The sequence below is a fragment of the Calonectris borealis genome, chromosome 6 (genome assembly GCF_964195595.1).
Source record: "Calonectris borealis chromosome 6, bCalBor7.hap1.2, whole genome shotgun sequence".
Taxonomy (NCBI): Eukaryota; Metazoa; Chordata; class Aves; order Procellariiformes; family Procellariidae; genus Calonectris; species Calonectris borealis.
The window spans coordinates 24,131,273-24,155,055 of record NC_134317.1 but is presented as its reverse complement, the minus strand read 5'-3'; the positions used below and the strand labels follow the sequence as shown (position 1 = coordinate 24,155,055).

Sequence of the window (23,783 nt, the reverse complement as noted above, 5' to 3'; positions counted from 1 at the left end):
AGCGAGGTGAGAAATTCCTGAGAGGGGATGGCAAGCTGGAAGCGGGGAAGTGAAGCTACTGGAGCGGACCTGAGGAAGAATCTCCCTGCGTTCCTGTTTTTTCAGACTGTGCTGGTCTGATAAAAATACTACCTCTTCCTATAGCCCTGGCAGAAGCAGAGTGAACAAGGGGTGAGGGGACCCTGCTCAGAGCCAGGCTCGGCGTCCGGCGACATAAGCGAGGCGAGGGGAGATGTAGCAGCACAACTCCTTCCCTAAGGATGAAACGGAGAGCCTTTTGTTACGGCACCCAGCTGTGCCTTACTGATTTTATTATTGAAATAGTAAGCAAATCAGTGGATATCCAGTCAGCCGAGAACAGGAGCAGCCAAAGGGAGGGGAGAAAATCAAACGAAATCCCTCGGCGCTGACCGCGACAGGAGGAGAGGCGGGCAGCTCTCCCCTTCCGCGGGCAGGCCCCGGGCCGCGCCGGCCAGCGAGGGAGGTGGCGTCCCGGCTTCGGTGCAGCGAATTAAATAGGAGCAGGCGTATCTTCTCTAGGTTGAACGTTCAGTTAAATAAGGGGGCAAATTCCTCCCTCAGAACGTCCTCCGGCCCCGCCAGCTCCCCCTGGGCCTCTCCTTCCCCGGCTTGCCGGCTGTCTGCCTGTGGGGCTTCTTCGCATGCTGCACCTTTATCCACCCCCCGTCGCTGACTCTGCTCTCCCCTTCGCCCCTCCTGGGCTCGCTCTCGCCCTGCGGGGGCATGCCCGGGATGGCCTTGGGCTGGGGGGGGCTGCGGGGGTACCTGCGGTGCTGGGAGGCGGGGGGGGCCGCTGGCGAGGAAGTCCTGCAGGCTCTTCCCGAGTGGCGAGGGGGCACCGGGGAGCTGGTCCCGCTGCGCCGCCCGTCCGAGGAGCTGCAGGAGTTACCGCTGTGCGAGGCGTTCCTGCCTTTGCCGGCAGACCTGTCCCTCTCCGAAGGGGTGTCGGAGGCCGTGCTGGAGGTGCTGCTGCCTTTCGAGTTCAGGTGCAGATTCGAGAGGTTTCTTATCAAACCGTGCGAGAGGGGAGAGGAGTTTCTGGAGTGGCTGATGGACGTGAACTGGTAACTGACGGGACCGCGCGTCCTCCTCACGGCAGCGGCGTAGGAGTCCTGGCTGCGAAGGTAGGGCAGGTAGTGGGTGACGGTGGTCGGGCTGTGGGGGTGGCCGTGCTGGAGAGAAATGGCTTTCGCTATTTGGTGCATCCGCAGCGTCTGCATCCACTGGCTGTCGATGCCTAGCAGGGAAATGGAAATGGAGTCAGCTTTCTGTGAATTGATGGAAAACCGCTCTCTGATTTACCGAAGGTGTGAGGTTAGGTACCAGGGTTTCTCTCAGAAGAACCTCAACATATCTCAAAACACCCTTTCCCTCCCAGCCTTGCAGCAAATAGTCCTAGGTTTGGGTACGTTCAATGTTATGGTTGAACATAATGTTGGACTTTTAAAATAGCAAGTGATGCAAATGTTTCTGATGCCAGGGCAGATTATGGAGCTTAGACTAGAAGACACTTACTGAACCACCCATTTGGCTGTTCAGGTGGGTTCCCACTCCCAAGTGCCTCCCGGTGTTTTAACCCAACCTGGTTTTAAACATTTCCTGTGATGCTCTTGGCAGCCTTGGCAGATTTCTCCACAGCTTTCATTGCAAAAGAGCCTGGAGACCTCCAGAGCAGGCTGGGTCTGGAGCGGGCACCCCAAGGTGCCGGCACTGCTGCAGCATCGCCCTCCACCTGCGTGTCTCCCAGCCGGCATGGTCACGCCGTTCGCAGCCAAGCGCAGAGATGGAGGCAGTGCAGACCCCAGTGCAAATCCCTGCTGCGGCAGCCAGACTCACCTCCTCTCGCTCCATTTTCTCTTCAAACTGCTACACACCATAACAACCAGAGCCACTTCAGTTGTTATTATTGCTACAAATTCAGAAGTCGATCCACTTTGCATGCTCCAGATACTGAGTCTAAGCCCCAGCTACACCACTCTCTCCGGCTTCAGGCAAAAAATCAATTCTGTATGTAGAAAAGCCGGTGAGGCGGCAGGCTTCAGCCAGGATAGCTCAGACAGTGCTTAACTGTGAGCGACTCAGGGTATTACAGTTCCCTCACACCTACTGTCACAGCCCTGGGGTCGTACAAAAGTTGTAGCTCCCAGAGATCAGACTGAAGCGCTTTTGAAAGTCAGTCCTGTGGTTTGCATGAAAGCCTATAGCAAATACAATAGTTGTAAATTTTCCGTTTGAACTGCGAGGGCTGCCTGGTTTGCTACTTTATGGGTAGTAGAGCAGAGACTAGGAATTCCTATTATCCGAGGCCACAGCTCTGGCCAAAAATTATAGGGAGCAGCTTAAATAATTTTGCTTTAGAGAGATTTGAATGATTTGTCCTTGAAGATTGCTAATACAGGAAAGCATAACCCCACCAGCTTGAAGCAGCATAAATGCAACCAAAATGTTATTATCTTCAACAGAGGACCACAGCTTCTCTCTCGCTGTTTGCTGGTTTCCCAGGGAAAGACTCCCTATGCCGTGGGCCCTCTGGCTCTCACCGCAACGCTGCATCGGCCGTAGGGAGTTTTGTGGGAGCTGGGTAGCAGCTCTGTCCTTGTTAAGATTGCTCCTATTAAGATGTAATGGATGGTCTCTTCCATTCCTCCTTTCCCCAGACTTTGCTTGAATCCCAAGAGATTTAAATCACTTCAACTTAATGTCAAATATCTCAAAAGGAAACTGTCTTTCCTGTCAAAGTGCGAGTGTGACACCGCCACAGCAGATAGCTCCGGCTGCAGTGAGAGATGAACCTCCTTTCACGGAAAGACAGATGGGAATTGCCTTCTCTGCTTCTTAACCTCCTTGAAAGTCACAGTTTCAAAAGAAACATGCATGCTGAAATGTACTTGCTAGACACCATCTCCTCTGCCATTCCCCCCATGCCCTCCTACCAAGGCTGGGTGTAAAACACAGACCTCATAAACCTGGAAGCGGCAGGCTTGAGTTTGGGTCTTCATTTGTTATCAGCTCTCAGGCAGCCACCACATGCCCTGTGGGACCAGTGCCGATGCTGTCCTGAATGAGGGGCTCCCTTCAGCGCCTTCAGGCTGTTCAGTCCCTGCTTCTTACGGCCAGCCGCGGTCGCCAGCCCAGGGACCAGCTGCCCAGCAGGGACCTCCCAGGGTGCCCTGTGGGGCTGCCTCTCACCTCTCGTGGGCTGGGGAGCTTCTCCCTCATATGGTCTCTGAGCCACCAACTCTGTACACTGAATTAAATGCTCTACGTGGCAGGCCACAGAGGCAGCACCTTCACTGCCTCTTATACAGGTATTACCCTTACCTTTGTGCTTGGATTTGGTGGTGTTTTAAACCTGGGGTAGCTGGTCTGGTAAAGAAGACGGGCCAGAAGGTTTGCTAGAGCTGAGGCACAGCTTTCACTCTGGCTGGTAACCCACTCCCCTGAACTGTGCCTGTTCACTTGGGTGCTGACAATACGGTAGTGCGTTTGTGTAACGCCTCCGTGTGCCAAAGGGACAGACAAGCTCTCTCGCCGCAAAAAAATGAAAGCAGCTCAGCTTACTGCAGCAGAGCCAACCTGTGAAGATACACCTCCACACTGTGGTATGGCTGTATGGCTCATCACCCGGAAACCAGGGTAACTGCCATCAGCAGAGCTAATCTGCAGTGAAGATGTATCTTTCAGGACAGCTCTAGGTCCCATCTGCATTACAAAAACAGTTGTGTTGCAAATGGATCACAATTGCTTAGGAATAAGAGCACCCGTTTTAGATGTGTCTGTAGTCTAAACCCAGCACCTCTCAGTTGATGAGGCTTCTTCTACATTTGGCAGTAGTGTACAAAATTGGAGAATTTCACCCTCCGCTGACTGGTATCTTGTTCCAGCTCCTGTGCTGCCCCTCAACTGTCCCAACCCAAACATTTCTGCAGCCCTACTGTGAACTCAATCAGAAAAACAGCTTTCGCTAACAAACACCTTTCCAAAAAGAACAGCAGATCTTAAAGGCAGAGCTGTGCTAGAGTCAACCGAGTTGAGTTTGACTATGTCAGCGGCATACTTTAGTTAGGAAATGAAGACTGCACTGTAGAGCCCACTGTACTATTAAATGTATCTCACTGAACAAGTCAAGCCCCAGAGGCCATAACAAACACTATTCCAGAAGTCAGATAACGATCAGCCAGGGCTGGCTCAAACGGGCAGGCTGAGCTGTGGAAGAAGAGTGCCGTGGGAAGATTTCCATTCTTCCTCACAGCAGAGCGGGACGTCAGGAGCTCCTATGAGGTCTGCCAGGCTGGCAGCATGTACCTGTCAAAACAGCGTTTCGCCCACAGGGGACTGTTTGCCACCCCATGTGCAGCTTCTGAGGCTACAGCCTGGGTATGTGTGTGTCCCCTGCAGGAGTGCTGGCCAGAGCAAGAGCAATCTGCACCCACACATCTCTTCCAGGAGGTGCCCTGTATCCAAGCACAACTGCCTGCGTGCAAAGCTGCCTGTGTGCTGGGTGGCCAAGAGCAGGAAGAAAGAGCTGGCCGAAGCGCTCCTGCTGAGTTTGGGTTGCAGGGAGAGGAAGCCAGGAGAAAAGCTGCTGAAAGCACTGGCTCCCAAAATCCTCAAAACAGCTGTGGAAAACTCCATTATTCCCAAGAGATAGAGGGTAGAGATGTGTGAGATTGTCTCCTTTCCCAGCAGATGCCTTCCTGACATCCTGGTTGAGAAACACATCTTCACCCCTGGCCCTGCACACTTTGTGTGGGCACTATAATTCAGTCCAAATCCTTTTGCTGTGCCAATACAGTTGGCTCCACAAAGCTGAGCACTCTCTTGTCTTGGTGAAAAGGGGCGGATTTGGAGGAGAAGGGCAGATTTGTCAGCTGATCCCCCGACCCAGCATCCACAAGCAGACTTTGGAGAACAGCAGGCCTGCCATCGTGGAAAGGCTACCATGGTTGTGTACACACGTGCCAACAGCAAGGGGAAGAAGCCTGGACCATAGGCAGAAACACCTCTCCCAATCACCTTCTACACTGGAGGGGATTGAAAGGTTGACCCAAAGCCAGTTCAAGGAACGGGTTGAAAAAGTGTCAGGATTTAAGGCTGCTTACTACTGGAAGATGTGAAGCATTCGGGGTTTTGGAGCAGAAGGATCAGAGCTCTATGTCTGCTGTTGAAGAGCAACTGCAAGTGACTACAGTAGACAAAAGATTTGTAACTAATCGCCATGGACTGCTTCCAGCATGCTTCCTATAGTAGCATACAGGTCATCCCCCTTAAATCACATTGTGATATAGAACATGTGACTACACAAAGTTTAGCCTTTAAGCTAAGTCAGACATGCCAGGGTGCTCCTACATACATCTAGAAAGACATCACAGGGACCACAATGCCAGCTGACGCTGCACGATGTGCGCCGTTGTTGGAACAGAATAATGGCATTGACTTTTTGCTGTTCTCCCCGTATACGCCTTGCCCATGTCAGCAATAAAGTTCGTATGTACTGACTTACTTGAGTTGGATCTGCTCCGTGAATTCCCCTCCGAGTTGGGGAGCGAGGTCTGTATTATGAGCTGTACTGTCTCGACCTCGTCCTGCGCTTTCACCTTGCTCCAGCAGATAGCTTGGATGTGCCTGGTGGTTTTGGGAGCTCTAACATCACTCTGCTCAGGAAGAACACGACACACATGAGGACATAACGCACATGAGGACATAACAGCACACAACCCACTAAGCTCTTCTACGAGGGAACTTCCACTAGTGCCTGGGCGGCAGCAGCGTTTTCAATATAGAGTCTGTTTTGCAAAACCACTTAGCCAGTTCTCAAGTATTTTTAGACTCTAGATAATTTTGGCTGGTATTTTGTGATTATGCTAAAAATGTGGTAGTGAGTAACTGTTTCAACTCATGTACCATGTGGAGGAAAGATCTGAAGGCCTTCCTCTACAAATACAAAAATATATTTTACTGGTTATATCAATGTGAGTGGCAGTGCTTTCTGCTAAAAGAGGTAGGACTAAGCAGGTTTTTGCAGGGGGACCCTCCACAAAACTTTCCTGGATTATCAAGCCCTTCAATTGCTGTTAAGGGCCTATGACTCCTGTGAGAAACTTCAGGCTGAAAGAAAACCACTGTTCTTCACTTCTGAGACAGGCAAGCAAGGTCCAGGATTTCCCTGTCTCTCCATTGCTGCTTGAATCCTTGCTCAGGACAGAGCTGGAATCTCAATTATTAGCCTCCTTGTGACGCACAGCATTGGTCTTTATAAAAACACTTTTGTAAGTAACTGCAAACTCTTTTTACAAAAGCTAATTTCCATCACATTAAATTGTCTTCCGGGTTTTATTTTATCTTATTTTACTCTTGACTTCTGATTTTCTTTCTTCTCCTGTTGCTCCTCTGTTCTCCTAATTAGCACTTCATTGAGAAGGTAAAAACCAGTCTCTTCAAGTAATGCAAACAACACTGACCATTACACTTCAAGCAAAAGGAGTTTTCATTCTTGAGAAAAAGAGCGTCCCAGGCAGCAGTCTGAGGACATCGTCTCTGTAAACCTCATTCAGCTTTTGCGCCGAACTTCAGATTTTACCATTAATTACAGGCTGCTGAGACTTGATTATAGGACATAACAAAGCCAGAGGATGCTATTTCCACACCTCCCATGTAGGTTTTATCTTGGATAAACAATTTTTTTATTTGTTTCTTAGAACTTACCTCATATGTAACAACATATTCTACAGACTGGTGTTCTTCTATGCCCACAATCCATTTCTCCATTACAAATGGTGGCTGAAAAAAACATGGTGGGAGTTTTATAAGGTGCTCTTCATCTCCTGACTTGTTTCTGAAACACCCCAAAGGTATTTTCAACATTTGCCTTTTTTCATATGTTTCCATAACAATATGTCTCCACATATTGTTAACATCAATAATTTTCTTAAAATCTTATGAGTCAAAGCAATATATTTTGGAATGATTTACTTACTTGTTTACAAAAGGAAACTGAGAAGAGATTTCTATAAATAACAGACAGTAGGTAAGACAATATGAAATGTTTTCATGGGGGCATAAACCTTTTTCATTTTTGTGCATGTACAGGTTTTTTTCTTCTAGACTTACAGAAGCCAGCAAGAACAAATATCTAGAGATTCTTGGAGATACTCCTTGACAGATACAAAAATGTTGAAGTATGTGAAAAGTTAATGTAATTGTATCTAATTATTAGTTTATTTAACTTTAAGCCTTTTTTTTTAAGGAAAAAAATTAAAATGTCCAAGATGAAAAGTAAACAGAAAACTATTTTGCAACAAAATAATAATAATAATAATAATAACAACAACAACAACAACAATAATAATAATAATAATAAAATCACAAGTGTTGTTCCAGAAATCACTAACTATAAATTTTCAGTTTTTCCTTTAGAAAAAATAACCAAAGGTTCCCCCAAAATTTTGCCCAAAAAATTCACAGTTAAAAGCATTCAGGACCTTGGGGTTTTTTATCAGTGCACATTAGAGCACCATTCTAATTGGTAATCAAGCTTTATATTTTTTCATTTAGAAATTTATTTTGGTAGCTATTATCAAGTGGAGCATATTAATAAAAACAAACAATTAAAATAACAGCAAACAGAATGCCCTCTGCATTAACAAAGCTTCTGTTGCTTACGGTAAAAGCAGTCTGAATGCTGGCTGGCAAATATTTACAGGCAGGTTCTGAAATAAGGTAAAATGCCCAGTGACACTGAATTGCAGATGTTCAGTGCTGTACTGTCTGTTGATGGGTTTCAGTCTTTGCAACCCATCATTGCGTGAAAGAGGGAGTTTTAGAACCATGTAAAAGTTCTAAAACCATGTCAAAAAAAAAAGAAAGAGAGAACAAAAAAAAAAAAAGCCAGACAAATCACATGAAGTTTCAACTGGAACATTTAAATCACTTTCTTCTCTTGAAAAGGAAAGTAATTTTTTGAACATTCTTTTCTTTAAAAGGGGTAATAAATTCAGAGGATATAACATGGAATTAAAACAAGAAAATATAAATTAGTTCCTTCTCTTATTTTTCTATTGTTAACATTATTGTCAGCTTAAAAGAGAACCAAAATACCTAACTCCTATTATGATACAAACCTGTTTAAAATGTGCATTTTATTTAAAAGCTGTCAAGAGATTGAGCTTCCGCAAGCACAAAAGTCGACTGCTGTGGTATTTTAATGTCTTTGTTTGAGATCTGTGAATTCGTGAAAGCTTTAAGGCTGTAAATACCTTTGTCATCTTTAAAATCTCTACATCAGGTAGGTTAGTGTTGAATGTCACATCTTTTATGTAGGTTATTGCAATTTCATCCCCGTCCATCTCCATGTACATTTTCCATTTACAATCCTATGAATAATAAAAAAAGAATGCTGGATTGTTAGAATACAAATAAAAAAAAAACAAAATGAAACAAAGCTGAAAGCCAAAACAACCCCAAACCTCATCCTCAATATATAGGGAAAAAAAATAACCCAACGAGAAAGATAAGGAACGTATACATATTTTAGGACATGCACATTTTCCAGTAAAATTGTTGATAATGGAAAGCCCTCGGGTTCTCTTGTTCGCTCTCCTCTGAGCTCACCCTGAGAGACAGTCGCCGTGTTGACAGGTCTGGATGTCTTCAGAGGTGTGGATCCCCTGAAGGGCCCCAGGAGGACGGTGGCTGCACCCACCTCTTTGGACAGCCCGTTGGAGCGGGCGGCGCGGGAGCTCTGCACGCCCGCGTGGCGGTGGAGGCACGGGGCAGCGGCGGGAGCCGTCACTCGGGGTCACAGCCAGTGCTGGCAGCCAGCCCCAAGGACATCTTCCCGGTGAACTCGGGAACAAATGTCCAGAGGGTCTGCGAAACACCGTTACGACAATAATGGGCAAGAGGATGAGCTGGTTATTACAGCTCAATTATTTCAGATACTGAGAGCCCAGCGAGGCGCTGAGCATCCTCAACTTCCGCTCAGCTTCAATTGCGCTATTAATTATAAGAAAGCTCAGCTTAGAAAATAATCATAGTGAGTCTAATAAACCAAAGCAATGAAAGGTATCCTTAAATAATCCCAGGAGCTGAACATGGGGCCAACATCCAACACTTTGCACAGGTGTGAGCCTGCAGAAGCTGACGGCTCTGGCAGCATCCTGCAGGACATCCCGTGCGGGCTGATTTGTGCTGGGACCGGGATTTGTGCCTGTGGCCATGGAGGCTCTCACTGGGGACCAGAGATTGCCTGTTCATGGTGCAAACCAGCCAACATTCGGTGGTGTGCCCGGCAGGTGCTTTGGGGATTAGATACTGCCCGGTGCACCGAGCTCCTCCAAAAATCGGTGCCCTGCAGGACAACAGGGCTGCAGTGAAGCAGTGTCTCCATCTCGTGCAGGCAGGAGGGGATCTGCCTGGCCTTCACAGAGACAGGAGCTCCTCCAGACAGGCCAGGGGTTCAGGAGGGTCTGTGCCTGCCGCACGCCGCCGGCCGGGCAGGTGCGGTCTCAGCGTTTGCAGGAGGCAGTCTTCTCCTCAACTCCGCTCAGAAAATGCAAAAACTTTCAATGGGGACACAGATGGCCGCTTAGGGCCAAGGGCTTGCGTAAGCAGTTATTTGCACACACAAACGTACAGCAGCCTAAAAAGTATCCGTTCGCACATGCGATTATCTGCTAGTGTTTGCACGTGCATCTCTTATAAATGTAACGAAGGAGCTCAGCCCTCAGAAGTCTCAAAGCTTTCAATCAGGCATTGAATTGGCAATTCCAAGATAAAAGAAAACTGGAGTATAATCATTTCCGAACCGCAACAAGAAATTACGCTTACGAAAGCATTTGGCCCTGTGTGTCCATCTGTCCCCATTGAAAGCTTCGACATTTTACGAGCAGAGTGGACATGTGAGTTGGTTTTTGCATCGCCCTGGCACGAGTCTGAGCAATGGGAACTGCGGTCCAGCGGTCAGGGCACTGGACCGAGAAGCGGAGGCACCAAGTTCAGTTTCCAGTTCTCCACCGGTTTCCTGCGCAACCTGAGAAGGGGCCGAAGTTGCCCTTTCCTAATCATGGACTGTATCTCTTTGGACGTCCTTTTTCTGTCCTGCTTTTTTGGGTTGTGAACTAACGCAGGGTTATGCCTGTCTCTTCCCACATAGGTACAGCGCAACACACCAACCCTGACACCGGCTGAGGACTGTACGTGCTATGTAACTGAACAGCAACAGCGAAGCGAGTTGTCTTTGGCTCCTCCTTCCATCTCAAACTGTGCTCCTCTCCCTGCCCACACCATCCTTGTTGCCAGGCTTTTTTGCAGGACTTCCTAAATTCATGCTACCTGGATTCCCTATTGCAGATCGAACCCAAGGTTAGAGACAAGATGCTTGATGATTATAAGTTTTACAAAAACACCTGAGCCAAGGAAAGAACAAAACATTGACATAAAATACTATCCTCCAGTTAATTCAGCACATCTCCTGCTGTGAGACCAGTGCCAAACACCCAAGAGCTGCACCTTGTGCCAGGGCTCCTGTGCCTTCACAACGCAGGACTTTGTGCTGTTCACTCACATCTCCCTACAGACCAGATCTGACAAACATGAGCTCGTTTTAATAAAAAAATATAAATCAAACGACCATGTCTAAAGAAAAGGCTGACAAGCTGTATAAATCCAGGGTCTAGCAGGCGGTGGGCACCTGCTGGCGCCCGGCCCCTCGCCGGATCCGCTGCACATGCAGGAGCCCTCTCCGTGCAGTAACAAATCAGGCTGCCCCGCGCAGCTGTAGATGCACGAGCCCTGCACAAACACCGCCTTCCCCGGCTCCGAACTGCAGCTCCAGAGAAACAAATACACTCTCTTGTTTTTCAAATCCAGCCCCCAAACCTTCGGTCCTCCTTGGAGTCCTCTCCAGCCACACCACGCAGATACCAAAAGGGCAGATTACCCTCTCTGGTCAATCAAAAATATGTGTCTCGTTTTATTTGGAAAGGTTTTCATTTTATGTTATTGTAAAATCATTAGTGGAAAGGGGAAAGAGAGAAAAAGAAAGGGAGAAAGACAGGAAAATAAAGAGAAGAGAGAAGAGAAGCAGAGGCTGGGAGAAAAAGAGAAAAGATAGAAAAAAACGAAAGAAAGAGAGAAGGAAGGAAAAGGAAGGAGAAAAGACAGCAGGTAGGTGACTTTTCAATCAAGGCACTTCGGAAATATCTAAGATAAGTAGGTGGCTACTTGCCTTACAAACTTGGTAATCATTTTGTTCAACTACAAAGTAAATAATGCGAGATTCTTGTGCTGCAGAAAGGAACATATTTCCCTGTTTTCCAATCGGGTTCTAGGTTCTTACATAGCAATGAATAGGAGAGAGATGCTCAGCCACTTGAGCAAAAATTTGGCTAGAATAACCAAGTATACGTATTTCAATTCTTTGATGAATTGGAGCCGTAATATTTCTTGGATCGAGACTACATTTAGTGCCAGACGTATGTGGAAAAATAATTTGGAAATGCCTTGTTCAAAATGTCTGGTTGATAAATATACTTACACAAGTCCTTCAGAGAGATTTCCCTGGGTATCTTGTAATTCAAACATTAAAATACCTCCCAATATTTACCTGCTCGATTTTGATTTAAATAACGAATTTCAGCTTTTTGTTGTAAAAAAAAAATCTAGTTTCAGAACTGAGAGGCACAACCAGCAAAACTTTGTGTGAAAAATACTTCCAAATAACACTTTGACAAAGCCAATAAATCAGCAGCCTCTGCAAATTATTGTAGAAAAGAAAAGCAAATCACACATGTATTTTGAGCCACTTCTCAGCTTCGAAACAGAAAATAAGAACGCTTTAAAAATTAAGTCTCTAGCTTACTGTGGTGACAATACTCCTTTAACCCCATATGCGCTAACGTCTGCAACAAAAACCGAAAGGGAAATGAAAAAGATCAGGCACAGGCTTTAAACAACAAACACGTCTCCTGCAACAACAGCTTAAAACTCTTGCTGGGGAGACACCTCATTTTTCAAGGAGGCCCAAATCCAGGATTCGTTTTAAAATCAGTGGTTGCAATAAACTTTTTTTTTTAAGATTGAAGAAAAAATGGAAACGGCATTGTAGCAGGCAACTGGATATTAGAAGAAAAGTAAGATGTAACGCAAGATGAAACAAATATGAAAAAAATATTGGTCATGCTGGTACTAAAAGTAGTAGCATGTTGATGATTTAGGTCCCCAGAAGCTCCTTTACATTCTTAGCTATTATCTATCTCAGCTGCTGAAACCTGCTGTTTTAAAGGCATTAGAGTTGAACATCTAGTGACAGCACTTGGGTTATTTATCATTATGTATCACCCTGCTACACTATATTTTATTATTCTGGATTTAAAGGAAGATAACACAATTATGGTTAATTTGCTTCTCTTCTTTATATATATAGTGTCATGACCCACCACGGCTTTGTCCCATGAGATATTTTTAACCAAAAAGAAATCCACAAGAAACTCTCCCTAAAAATTCCATTAATAACCTCTTGTAGCGTGTATAGGTTGCAGGGTCTGGAACTAAGAATGTTTTAATCTCTTCAGCAAAACAATGTCTCATAATGATGTACAGGACTATTGCTGCACTGATGAAGAATCATACATAATTCAGCACCTTTCACTTGGCACCACTGTGATATCCTCATTAGCAGTGGCTCACAGTGGCTGTCAGATGGTGTCCATGCGAATGCAGGCATTATATTGTCTTTGAGATGTGCAGCTGCTTCCATGACACTGCCAGTATATAAAAACATGACGCCAGTTTGTTTTATTTAGTGCTAAACCTTCCAGTTTGTAAAAACAAGGCTGACACAGAGCCTGACATGAGGCAGTGAAAATAATTAGCTCTCATTTTCTCAGCCTCCTATTTCCTTCTCCCCGCTGTGTTCTCTTTCCACTAAACCACCACATGTCAGTCGAAATGGGAGGCAATTAGTGGGCTCATTTCAGTCCCCACAACTGTGCTGAAAAGAAAGTATTTATGATGGCACAATGAACAGCTGAAAGATTAAATAACATTTGCCTTTTGAAAAGAAAATGACTTCTAGCTAAATGGGCAATTTTTGATTATTCTCAAACAAGCTTAGAGTAGTTGGTTTTTAAAATACAAGAAAGGAAAATGAGTCATTTTTAGGTGAAAGAATCAAATAAAACTTGACACAGTAATGCAAATAACTGATGTTTTATTGCAAAATATGTAAATGTGTTATACCCTTAACAATGGCTGGTGTCTCAGGTCAGGGCAGGCTGTTGCCAGCCAGGCTCCAGCGAGAGAAGGTGGCTCCACCGCCGGTTTTGTTTCAGCTGTGCAGGCAGAAAAAACCAGGGGCGGAGGGGGGGCCTTCCGAGAGAGATGGTCTTAAAACGCACAGAAACAAAGCAAGCGAAAGATATATTTATGTTATCAGTTGCCTGGGTGCCTCCTCCGAAAGCCGGAGCCCTTACTCCTCCGCGAGGCAACAGGCACTGACTGGCTGGAGCTTCGCCTGGAGAAGCACGAGGCCTTTTTAACACCTACGCAGACCACCCGGCGGTACCAAAAATATCTGTCCCCTGACAGCGCCTTTCTTTAACATCCAGCGTGTGAAGCTCTGTGCCGCCACAGAGGGGAACATAATGGTAAATACCGGGCGCCGCTACGTGCTGGGGGCTGGTGCCCCGAGAAGAGCGCGAGAGCGCGTTGCAGCAGCCGAGACGGGAGCTGTGCAATAACGGCGGTCCTGAGCCGTGCCGTAGCGTTTACCAAAAGCTGCCCTTGCCATGTGATCGGAAGCAAACGGGGATTGCTGTGGTCACAGGCATCGTCATCCACACGAGCAGCCTGCTTGCGACAGCGGGATTGTAAAGGTGGAAGCATGAAAAACACGAGTCCCTGCCCTGAGGGCTGTGCGGGTGCCCTCCCGTGCCACCTGAGCCAGCCCTGTCCTCCAGCAGCACTTCCCACGGACCGCCCGTGGGAACAACGCGCTGGAGCTGTGCCGGCACCACGTCCCCACCGACGGTGCGGCAGCACGCGGAGGCTACAGCTCACACACGGAGGCTACAGCTCACACCCCCCGGGATGTCGGCCGTGGGGACAAGGGTGCACAGGAGCTTGGGAAAGGCATGGCAGGGCCGCTGGACATGTCCTGTGCATGCCGGGGACAGAGGCTCCTCTTCCAGGCTTTTGTCTGGAGAGGACGTGCCGAGCCTACAGACCACCGGGAACCTGTCTGTGCTTCTGCAGACGTATCCGTGACTGAGGCGGTATGCGTGAGAGACAACGTGTGGAAGGCAGCAAGTTAATTCAAAGCGGCCAAGGTATAAAAATAAAGCTTGAGATTAAAAAGTCTAGAAAGTCAAGTGAGCAAATTACCTAGCTGAAAAGTCTTTATGCCACTTCAGGATTATGGAATGATCTCTGATGGGAATCCCTGGCTCAGCGCTGCCTACACAAGGATTTTAAAAGGTGTTGGCTTGAGTTTGACCTCAGTTACACATGGATGCTACAGCTGGAGCAATCCCAGTGGAGCTGATGGAGTTATACCAGCTCCACCTCGTGTAAAAAAAATACGTGGTCCAGAAAAGCCTCTTTGAAAGAAAATACAAGGAGCTCAGATCACCTGCACTAAAGTTCTAACACACCACCACTGATCCATCTCCTCGGTGGACTACATCAACCAGTTCTTAATGGTGCCGGCTATATTTAAATGTGACTGTGGTTTTATTTTTCAGCTTAGGTGATTTTTTGTTCCTTCACAAAGTATTTACCCGTTTACTGACTACTTATTAGAATTGGAGCAAATCTATGAAAATAGCACACAAACACAGCTACTCTGATTCTGCATTAACCTTCAGTAGTGAAAGCATTATGCTTTGAGATTTAATTAAAGAGAGAGGCTTTAGAAGATGAGGTTTTGAGATAAGGTTTTAAGCCCACGTTAGAAAGTAAACGTACTTGCAAGTATCTTGCAAAGAAAGAGTCGGATAAAACCAATTCCTCTGCCAGCTTTACTTACCAAAGTGGGTTAAAATACCTACAGAGCATGGGGAATATGTACAACTGAAAAACTAAAAAACTGGAATTTGTAGACGTCGGTCCTTGCTTTATTTTTTTGCCACATTCGTAACGTGAGGAGTACCTTACATGGCAAATTAAACTGGTGATGTTACACCACGTCTGTCTGAACTAGGAATTATTTTTAAGAAAGTAAAGAAAGGTTTTATGAGTGTTGATGTAGTGGGAGGGTGGAGAGGAAGAAGCAACAGAAACGGTCTCAAGCACTTGTGAAACTGCATTCCAGGTACAACCACTATTTCAGTACTGTTTTGTCTGGTACTGCCTGCATTTTGCCAGCCCAGGCTTCTCTACATGAAGAGTTGGTCACAATGTCTCTCTAAAGTAGCCTTAATATTATACTCACTTTTGCACTGCACATTTAAATAATAGCATTAAAATACATCCCAGTTTGGATATTCAAGGCTAGAAAATAGCTCACACAGTTAGCAGATGGTTTTGAAGAGGCTCTGCTCCTTACCTTGTCAAATGGAGGGAGAGGTAACAGGGGAAAAATAAGGCAAAACGGTGAGCCAGCTTCAAGGCTTTGTGCTTGGATATAGGTCAGATTGTGCCACACTCGGTAAAAAATGAAAACATTCAAAGGCATGGTGGAATCTGCCCTTTTGAGGACCAAAACTAAAGAATGCATCAACAGGAGACAAAAAGACTGTGAACCATCCTTCTTAAGGGGTTGGGTGATTCATCAGAGCGGAGCCGACACAGCTCAGACACCTTTCCCTGATTGGGAAATTTTAATGAGCCACCTAGGATGAGAAAGTCAGTGAAAATTCCCTCTGCAGTTCTGCGAATCAGCTCAAGCCACAATTGCCAGGGTTTGTTTTTTTACTCTCTTTGGTATTTTGGAGTTAATTGGTGTGTCCCCCCCCTTTTTTTTAATTTGTGGAAAAAATTCATATAAAATGTCTAAATCTGTCACCTTTCAGCTCACTGGGAATTGTGTACAGAAAGGTCATTAAAAGGAAGTGAATGGAAGTAACCACATAACTCGAACTACAAGAGTTGGAAAAGAAACCTCTAAAAAGCCGGTTAGCTTTGCAGCGCTCACTCCTGATGCATTCGGAGAGCACAAAGGTCAACTGAGCTTTCATCACCTCCAAAGATGCAGCTAAAAAGGGAAGGAAACGGTAATGAAACGACTGCATCTGTCAGCTGGTGGAAACCGACATAATCCCACTAGAAGATGCAGTTTAAATTAGATAACAAATCTGAGGCTGGTAAAGTTGTGTACTAGGAAGTCAATGGTTCATTCAGTGTACAGACAAGGCTGAACATTCAAATGCCATCCGGAAGTATATTCATCCGGATCCTTGCTAAACGGCGCTGCCATTCCTAAGGCCCTTAAGTTTCTTTCTGCCTACGGAGAAGGTGCACTGGCTGTGCCGACGGGGCTCGGTGCAGTGCCAGGGAAAGGACACCTCTGCCCCGAGGAACCATCCTCACACCCGAGATGGTGTGGTGCTCTGACCAGCCAAACGCATCTGAATTAACCTGCACCCCTCAAATGGTTTCTGGGTCCTGGACCAGCTCATCCAGCACTTTTATGCCCTGTGGCATTGCAGTATGTCACGCTGCGTGCCGAGGCCGTGCCCACTCCTGAGCTTTAGTTCGGATCAGGAGCGTGCTTTTGTCCCACGTGACCGTCCTGTCCCTCCGAGCGCACGGACGGGCTTGCTTCCAGGTGCGACTACACCAGCAGATGCACTGCAATAACTACCGGGAACTCAGCCCAGGAGACCAGCGCGGAGCCAGCCTGAGGTAAAACCTGCCAGCGTGACCTGTTCCTCTGTACAGGGCCCTCCCTGCTGCGCGGCACCAGCTCCCAGCCGAGCCTAATAACCTCCCTCGACGTACACAGGTCCAGCAGCCTACACATCACCTGGGGAACACGCGTGCTCAACTCCTAACCCAGATTTGAGCTTATTGCCTCTTTTTCCTCATGGCTAAAACAGGAGAAATGCTTCTTAGCTAGGCAGCCGGTTATAGGGACTGATTAGGGTAAAGCTCCTTTGAGAAATTTATTTTTAAACTGATGTAGGCCAGCTTTTTAGCTATAAAGATGGTGGAAGGTACGATCCCAAGTGCTTCTGCTGACCCAGTTTTACAGGAACAGGCACCACTCTTTTACAAAAATGGGACAGTAAAAGAAGTTTAAACCCTTCAATCCTGGTTTACGCAGTACCTCCAGTTCGTTTTGGAACAAATCTGGACGGCAGCAGTAGTTGGCTTAAAGCAGCCTCTAGGGGAGCTAGAAGATTGTATCCAGGGATTTTCAGAGCAGCAAGCTAGCCAAATTTTCTATATTGTATGTACCACACCAGTCTCTGTTAGCGTTATGTTTAATGCAAATTACCTTGCTCACGTTGGCCCTAGCATCCTGCCCGACAGCTCAGCCGATCTACTCCTTCCAGTCCTCTTTTCAAAACTGGCGACATCTTTAAAGGCAGGTATGAGTTAACAAGCGGAACTCGGACAGAGGTTTCCAGCCCAGACAAACTCAGGTGACAAATTGCGCATTTCCTGGAACGGCATGAGGGACACGGGCGCTGCGGCGGGGCGGACGCCAGGGCAGGCATGCCTGGCACGCACCCACGGCTGCGGAGGGAACGGCTTCCTTAGGAAGGGGCCCGACAGCGCACAGAGCAGGGAGGACCAATTAGGAGGTCACGGGGAAGGCAGGCCCAAAAAAAAAAAAGGGTTCTCAGCTGGCATGTCAGAAACCTGCAAAGGTTATGCCAGCACTACACAGGCCCGTTGAACTAGCCCCGTCCTCTCATAATAATTCAGCTTCTGTCCCATAGACTGGCACACTGTCTCATTCGCAAATTTTGCCGTCACGGCCAAAATACCTAATTGTCCTCAAATTTAGTAGGTGTTAGTGCAACCTGAATTTCTCTCCAACACTCTGAGGTCTATTCACTCCTGCTCTTGCTCCTTCCTGGGGGAGGTGGCCCACCTCCCTGCACTACGGCTCACAACCCATATAGGAAATGGAAGGGAGATACGAGCTATTTCATGGACTTTCAGTTCCTTGTAGAGTTGCACATGGGAGAGAAAGATGCACACCTACAAAAAAGCAGCTGTACAGCATCATAAGCTACATGCATTCAAGAACACTGAGACAGTCTAAGTAATTCACATAGTGATAAAGAAGATTTTTGTAGGAAAAAAGTGCTTAGGATAAAAGAAACAAACAAAAAAAGGAAATCTCCAGACAAAAAGCAAAAAGCTTTTTCAAATTGATGAAATGATTTCAGTACGAGTCCAAGTTCCTACTAAGTACAAACCTAAATGCTTTCTCTGCAAGCACCACCAAGTACAGAAATCAAGAGACTTCTGCAAACAATATGCCCTGAAAGCAAAGCAGCCAGATAACACAAGATAAAAGTCAGCCACCCACAAGTTTAGGGTGGACACACAATGCAGATTTGTCAAATACAAAAGGAAACAAATCCTGCTGTCACAACCCCTGACTCTAACTCAGAAATGCTTTGCACACCATTTCCACATAGATGATTAATTCGAAAACCCTTGAACTCAGAGTCCATGGCACGCTGGATAAAGAAAACAAAAAGCATGGGACAAACCTCACTCTCGAGAAAAGACGACGTGGTAGAAATGCTTTGCTGGAACATCTGGAGTCGTCAACGCTCTCGTTACACAGGGCATAACGAGAGATCCTTGAACCAGCTCGGCTTGGAGCTGAGGTTTGATTAGGATGTGGCATGCTGGTAATTGCCTTTTGCCAGCCGCTGCACAGTAGTTTTGCCATCTGCAATGTGCTGCACCTACTCCTCCCTCCTTCCCCAGTACCATGAGTGAGCGCAGCCACCAGGAGGACCAGTCCCGCCCTCCCCAGCCAGCAGCCATGCATACCACGTATTTTCCAAACTCCTCTTGGTTGCATAAGAAGACATCACCTTTCTGCTGAGACAAAAGTAATAGTCTGTCCACTAACATCAGGCGTACGGCACTGCTCAACTGTGAATGTGGTTTTTTGCGCAAGTAGATTGTTATTTCACACCCATTGGGATAAAAGGAACAAAGCACAAGCCCAAATTACAACATTACAATGTTGAAAAAATGGTTCACGAGGAAGCAAAAGCTTTCAGTCAAAGCTTTCTGTGCCACTCTTCTTCCTCGCCTGCTCTGGGGTGCGGTTCCCCATCACCGATGCAGCCCCCCTTGCCACCCTGACATTTGGTCAGCACTTTGTAAAACAAGAGGATTCTCACAGCAAATTATCTTTTTGTGTCCAGAAGATGCTGGACCCCCTGGGTAGTGACTGTTAACCAAGCCAAGCGATCTAGCGCTCCCAGCTTACCTTTGGACCATTTCCTGGCTTCAAGTGATAACCAAAAACGAGTTCAAGATTCACTACTTTCTCTATGTTTTCTTCAGCTCCACCTGCAGAATCCTGCCAAAAAAAGGCAAGGTGAGACTTCACATCTACCACAACCCCCTGGGAGACAGGAGCAAGGCCTTTGGTGGCAGAAAGGATTTGCCTTTCAGATGCTACAAGCCTGGCAGGCAGCACGACGGAGCCATCACCCTGCCCCCATCACGCCGCTCCAAGAGGGGCCAGGGCTTCTGCAGGGGTTTTCAGTGGATGGCACCTGGGAGACGCTGCGCGATTTCTGCTCCTGGCCGAGCCGCTCCGGCGCGGCACGGTGCCGCTGCGAGCGTCGTGGCAGCCACTGCCGTTGGAATTGCAGCCGGCACAGCACGGCAGCGAAGCCCTGACTTTCATTTTCCCCTTCAGGGAACAGAGTTTCGCTGTATGTAAATTCACTTTAAGTGGATTTCACTCTATAGCTGTACAATAAATTATGACTAAAAAAGCTACTTCAGGCTTTGGGGTCTAGAATTGCTTGATTAGCTCACCGAATTAAATCAGGCAAATATCTGCTCTGGCAACTCCGAGGTTCCCAAACCCTCTCTCCCTTTTGCATGGCTCTTGTTACTGATATCAGAAGGCCAAGAGGTTAACACAAGGGTGACCAGGCATTATAAATCATCCTTCTCTCCTATAACATTAACAAACTGAGGAATGATGGGCTCATTCTGGGCCAGGGTCTGCCGTTCTTCGGTGGTGAGCAGTCGGTGGCACCAGTTCAGAGGAAGGGCTCTTAAGAGTAAATTCTGATTAATGACAGCAAAGGAATCGCAACCAGTAGTCTTTGCATTTAATACTACCGGTTCCACGTTAAAATCTTAAAGCCTCCTTGAAAAGAACTTTTATTATCCTGTTACTTGTTCTGATGTGACCCGTCGCTGCTGTTGACCCTCCGTATTTGTCACGACCCTCTGCAGGAACTGCTGCTTCGCCTTCCCGCCAACGGTAGGGAAGTTGAGACACGAGAACAGTAAAATATTCATACCGACACGAGAAGCACTTCTTATATAAACTATGAGACTTGCCTTAATTAATGGTGGAAAATGAAACAGATTTAGGTAGTCATGGGTTAGCTTCTCAATAGCAGTCTAGGAAAAAAAAAAATCAACAAAATCAGATGAGAGTTATTTGGTATCTCATACCGCAAATACCAGCATGAAAAACAGCACAAGTCTGTGCACCGTGTTTTCCATTGTGGATACATTAGGGCACGTGAGAAGAGTTTAAAATGCAGCCCTGGAAACTGTCGTGGTAGATCGGTCCCATTTCGCATTCAGAATCAGATCTGCATAATCAGAGAAAGAGATGTTTGGGGGGTTGTTTTGGTTGTTTTTATTTACGCTCAATCAACCCAGGAAGCTGAAATCTTTCATTTTGGGCATTATTGACTTTATTAAGTTTCAATAATTTTCCCTGTAGGAAACGTAAATTAAATATATCAGTAATGGTGTGTGGCATGGAAAAAATGACTGATGAGCAAAAGGGGAATAAATCTGTGTGACTTATGAAGCTAAATTTGCAGGACTAGTAATTAGAATACAAGTATCTCTTTACTAGTAAATTGCGGTATAAAATCATTGAGACTCAACAGAATTATAGATGCTGCTTTTAGAGAAATCCTTTTCCAAAGCTGACTGCCAGGAAACTGAGCTCTCTCCTGTGGCTGCAGTATTAATACTATTACTGCTGTCGTGATCACGTTTTCCAGACCATGATTTTCTCAACTCATTACACACATTAGATATTTAAAATACTGTGAAACAAAGCTTTAAGAGCAAAGCAGCCTGGGCGTCAACCAGCTTTAAAGTCGTCTAACGGACTTTTGTTTGTCAAAGTATCTTTTAAGCTATAGATGAGATGTGAAAGTTGAGAAGTTCGGAGATTTCAGTTCAAATAACTGTTTTCATATCTGCTCCCCCCTCAGCTAAAGAGAAATCTTCGGGGAGAACTCTCTCTGAAGATCTCCAAAGCTTTCTGCCAGGAGAATGGCCCTCCTAGGCGAATCTTTAGCAGTACCGACAGTCCAGCCCACAGAAAACCAAGAACTGCAGAGGAGTATAAGGACCACAGCACATTTTCATGCCTCATAAAATGCTCAGGTTGCTTTGGGTTCTAGATCCGTAAGAATCTGTAACTCTGGTTTTCTTTACACCAAATGTGTTCTTTATTTAGCTTTGTAACTTTTTTTGTTGTTAATACTACCGAAAACCCATAGACTCCTTCTTAAGATTCACACTATAACGTATTGCAACATTCAACATACGCTGTTAAATACCTTTAAATGGATGATGTGTCCTCTGGAAACAATTCCCATGTCCTTTAAATCCTCTTCTTCTAGAAGAAGCAATCGTTTCCCAGTGATATGATGTTCCTTAAACAAGCTAGCATATACACTCATTTCACCAGAAGCATCACCTTAAGATAAGAGAGGTTATTCAGAAATCCATAGGGTGCTTTATTGGAAGGAGAAAAAGACGAGCAAATGTATATATATTCATAAATGTGAATATGAAGGTACATATGAATAGCTTTTACCTTTTCTAGTAAGTTGTTGCATCCAGAAAAACTGCAAAAGAGAGGAACGACTCTTGAAGTTCACATTATCAAAATTTTACATTAGTTATTTGGAGTTCACAAGTAATCATTCTTTTTTAAAACAAAATCTAAAAATATTTCTAACTTTGGGTTAAAGGACTCAAGATTCACCAATGCAAGTGATTACTTTTATTTAGCTTTTTAAAACTGCCTTCTGTTTTGCAGCCACCTTCCTCAGTTTATCGTTATGAAGAACAACAGAAACGACCAAAGCAGAAGCTTAGCGATCTGTCACATGCTAAAAGGGCTGAAGTTAAGGAGCCAGGGCTAGCATGGCTTTTGCACTGGCTTTCCAGACAGTCTTTCAGTAGGCATTAGCTAAACAACCTCATGATGCACAACACACAAGGAGGGTGCTAGATGGGACATTAAAATCACTATGACATGTCACTATGCTAGAGATAAATCATTGATGTTTCTTGTTTAGCCTCTTAACTGAATAGAAAAGTAAAAGGGACTCAATGCCAACTTATTTTATATGAAAGAGAGATTCCACACCCCTTAAAAACCCCTGAACTTTCTTTCAGTTAATTGCCATCCTGGTGGCACACAGTGGGATAAAACCTTCGAACCTGTTTTGTCCTGTCCAGGACAGGTCTTGCTTAGACAGGTCTTGGGGCACTTCCACGTTCCTTAAACGATCGCTCAGGAATGCCCTCCTGGCTGCTGACAGCTCCCAGCACAAATTATTTTCTGGACATTGGAGAACGTGGGTGCTTTATGAAGGTCGCTCGAGTCCTTAATTTACTCATGGTCATTTTAAAGCCCTTCTGGGACACAAGTTTCATCAAACAAATAGCAGTAAAATCTCACCGAGATGTTCTGATCCGGCTTTCCCTCCCTCCATACCCACTATGATTTGTTAGAGCTCCAGCAGCGCAACGCTGGCCACATTAACACAAAATACTCACCACATCTTCTTCGGTCCATGCACAAATATCAAAGGAGGGCAGCAACTGTGTGAGAGATACGAATTGAAAAGAAAACCATCTGACCATTTTTCTCCCCTCCACCCAAATTTTACTCTGGTGGCCGATTTTATTCGGTTCCTTTTCCCCTGCAAAGGGCAGGACTTTAGGCTGCGACTCTCATACTGACATACTAAAGCCTTGGATTCACACTGACCATGGGCTGGTTCCAACAGCACGGTGGCAGTGCTAAATCGATCCCATCACTTTATGTAGATAAAATTATCAGCAGATCTCCGACAGAAACACTTCAGGAAGCAAAAGTAAACCATCCGATGGCGAGGGACTCTCTAGCTGCCTTTCCTTTCGGCTCTGACACTATGGGAAGGCTTTTGCTTTTGCTATGGCTTTAGTACCACCTCATTTCTGCAATGAAAATAATGCTGTGATTATGACTCTCTCCCGAATGATGGGTATTTTCTGCAAAAGGAAGGAAAACTCTCACTAGACAGCAGTGAAAGCGGAATTTGGAGTCGGGCCGCTGTGACTAGTCTTCCTGTACAGACAAGTCTCTTTTGGTTTCTGCCAATGCTTCGTAACTGCTGCCCTGAGGCTGGGGGAGTGCAGCACTTCCCAGCCTCCTCCAGCGCTGCAGCCCACGCGGGGCACACTTCGTGGTACGCAAGATGGTGTTAGCTCTTGAAGCACAAGGAAACCACGGAGGATGCACAGGAGAATGGCTGCGTTAAGTGAAATTCTGGGATGATTTGAAAACTGAC

The 23,783-nt window shown here is 46.0% G+C and overlaps 1 protein-coding gene across 1 annotated transcript in view; it reads right to left on the bottom strand.

Annotated features, from left to right (window-relative positions):
• Positions 1 to 294: 294 nt before the first annotated feature.
• MAP3K20 (mitogen-activated protein kinase kinase kinase 20) overlaps positions 295 to 23,783 on the bottom strand; it is a 94,118-nt gene continuing 70,629 nt past the window's right edge. The window contains exons 12-20 of the mRNA XM_075153257.1: positions 23,008 to 23,052; positions 22,037 to 22,067; positions 21,777 to 21,916; positions 20,527 to 20,589; positions 19,430 to 19,522; positions 8,277 to 8,393; positions 6,727 to 6,801; positions 5,525 to 5,675; positions 295 to 1,258 (exon numbers count right to left, since the gene is read on the bottom strand). Coding sequence (XP_075009358.1) covers positions 579 to 1,258; positions 5,525 to 5,675; positions 6,727 to 6,801; positions 8,277 to 8,393; positions 19,430 to 19,522; positions 20,527 to 20,589; positions 21,777 to 21,916; positions 22,037 to 22,067; positions 23,008 to 23,052 — 1,395 coding nt within the window. The 3' untranslated portion in view covers positions 295 to 578. The remainder of the gene's footprint in view (positions 1,259 to 5,524; positions 5,676 to 6,726; positions 6,802 to 8,276; positions 8,394 to 19,429; positions 19,523 to 20,526; positions 20,590 to 21,776; positions 21,917 to 22,036; positions 22,068 to 23,007; positions 23,053 to 23,783) is intronic.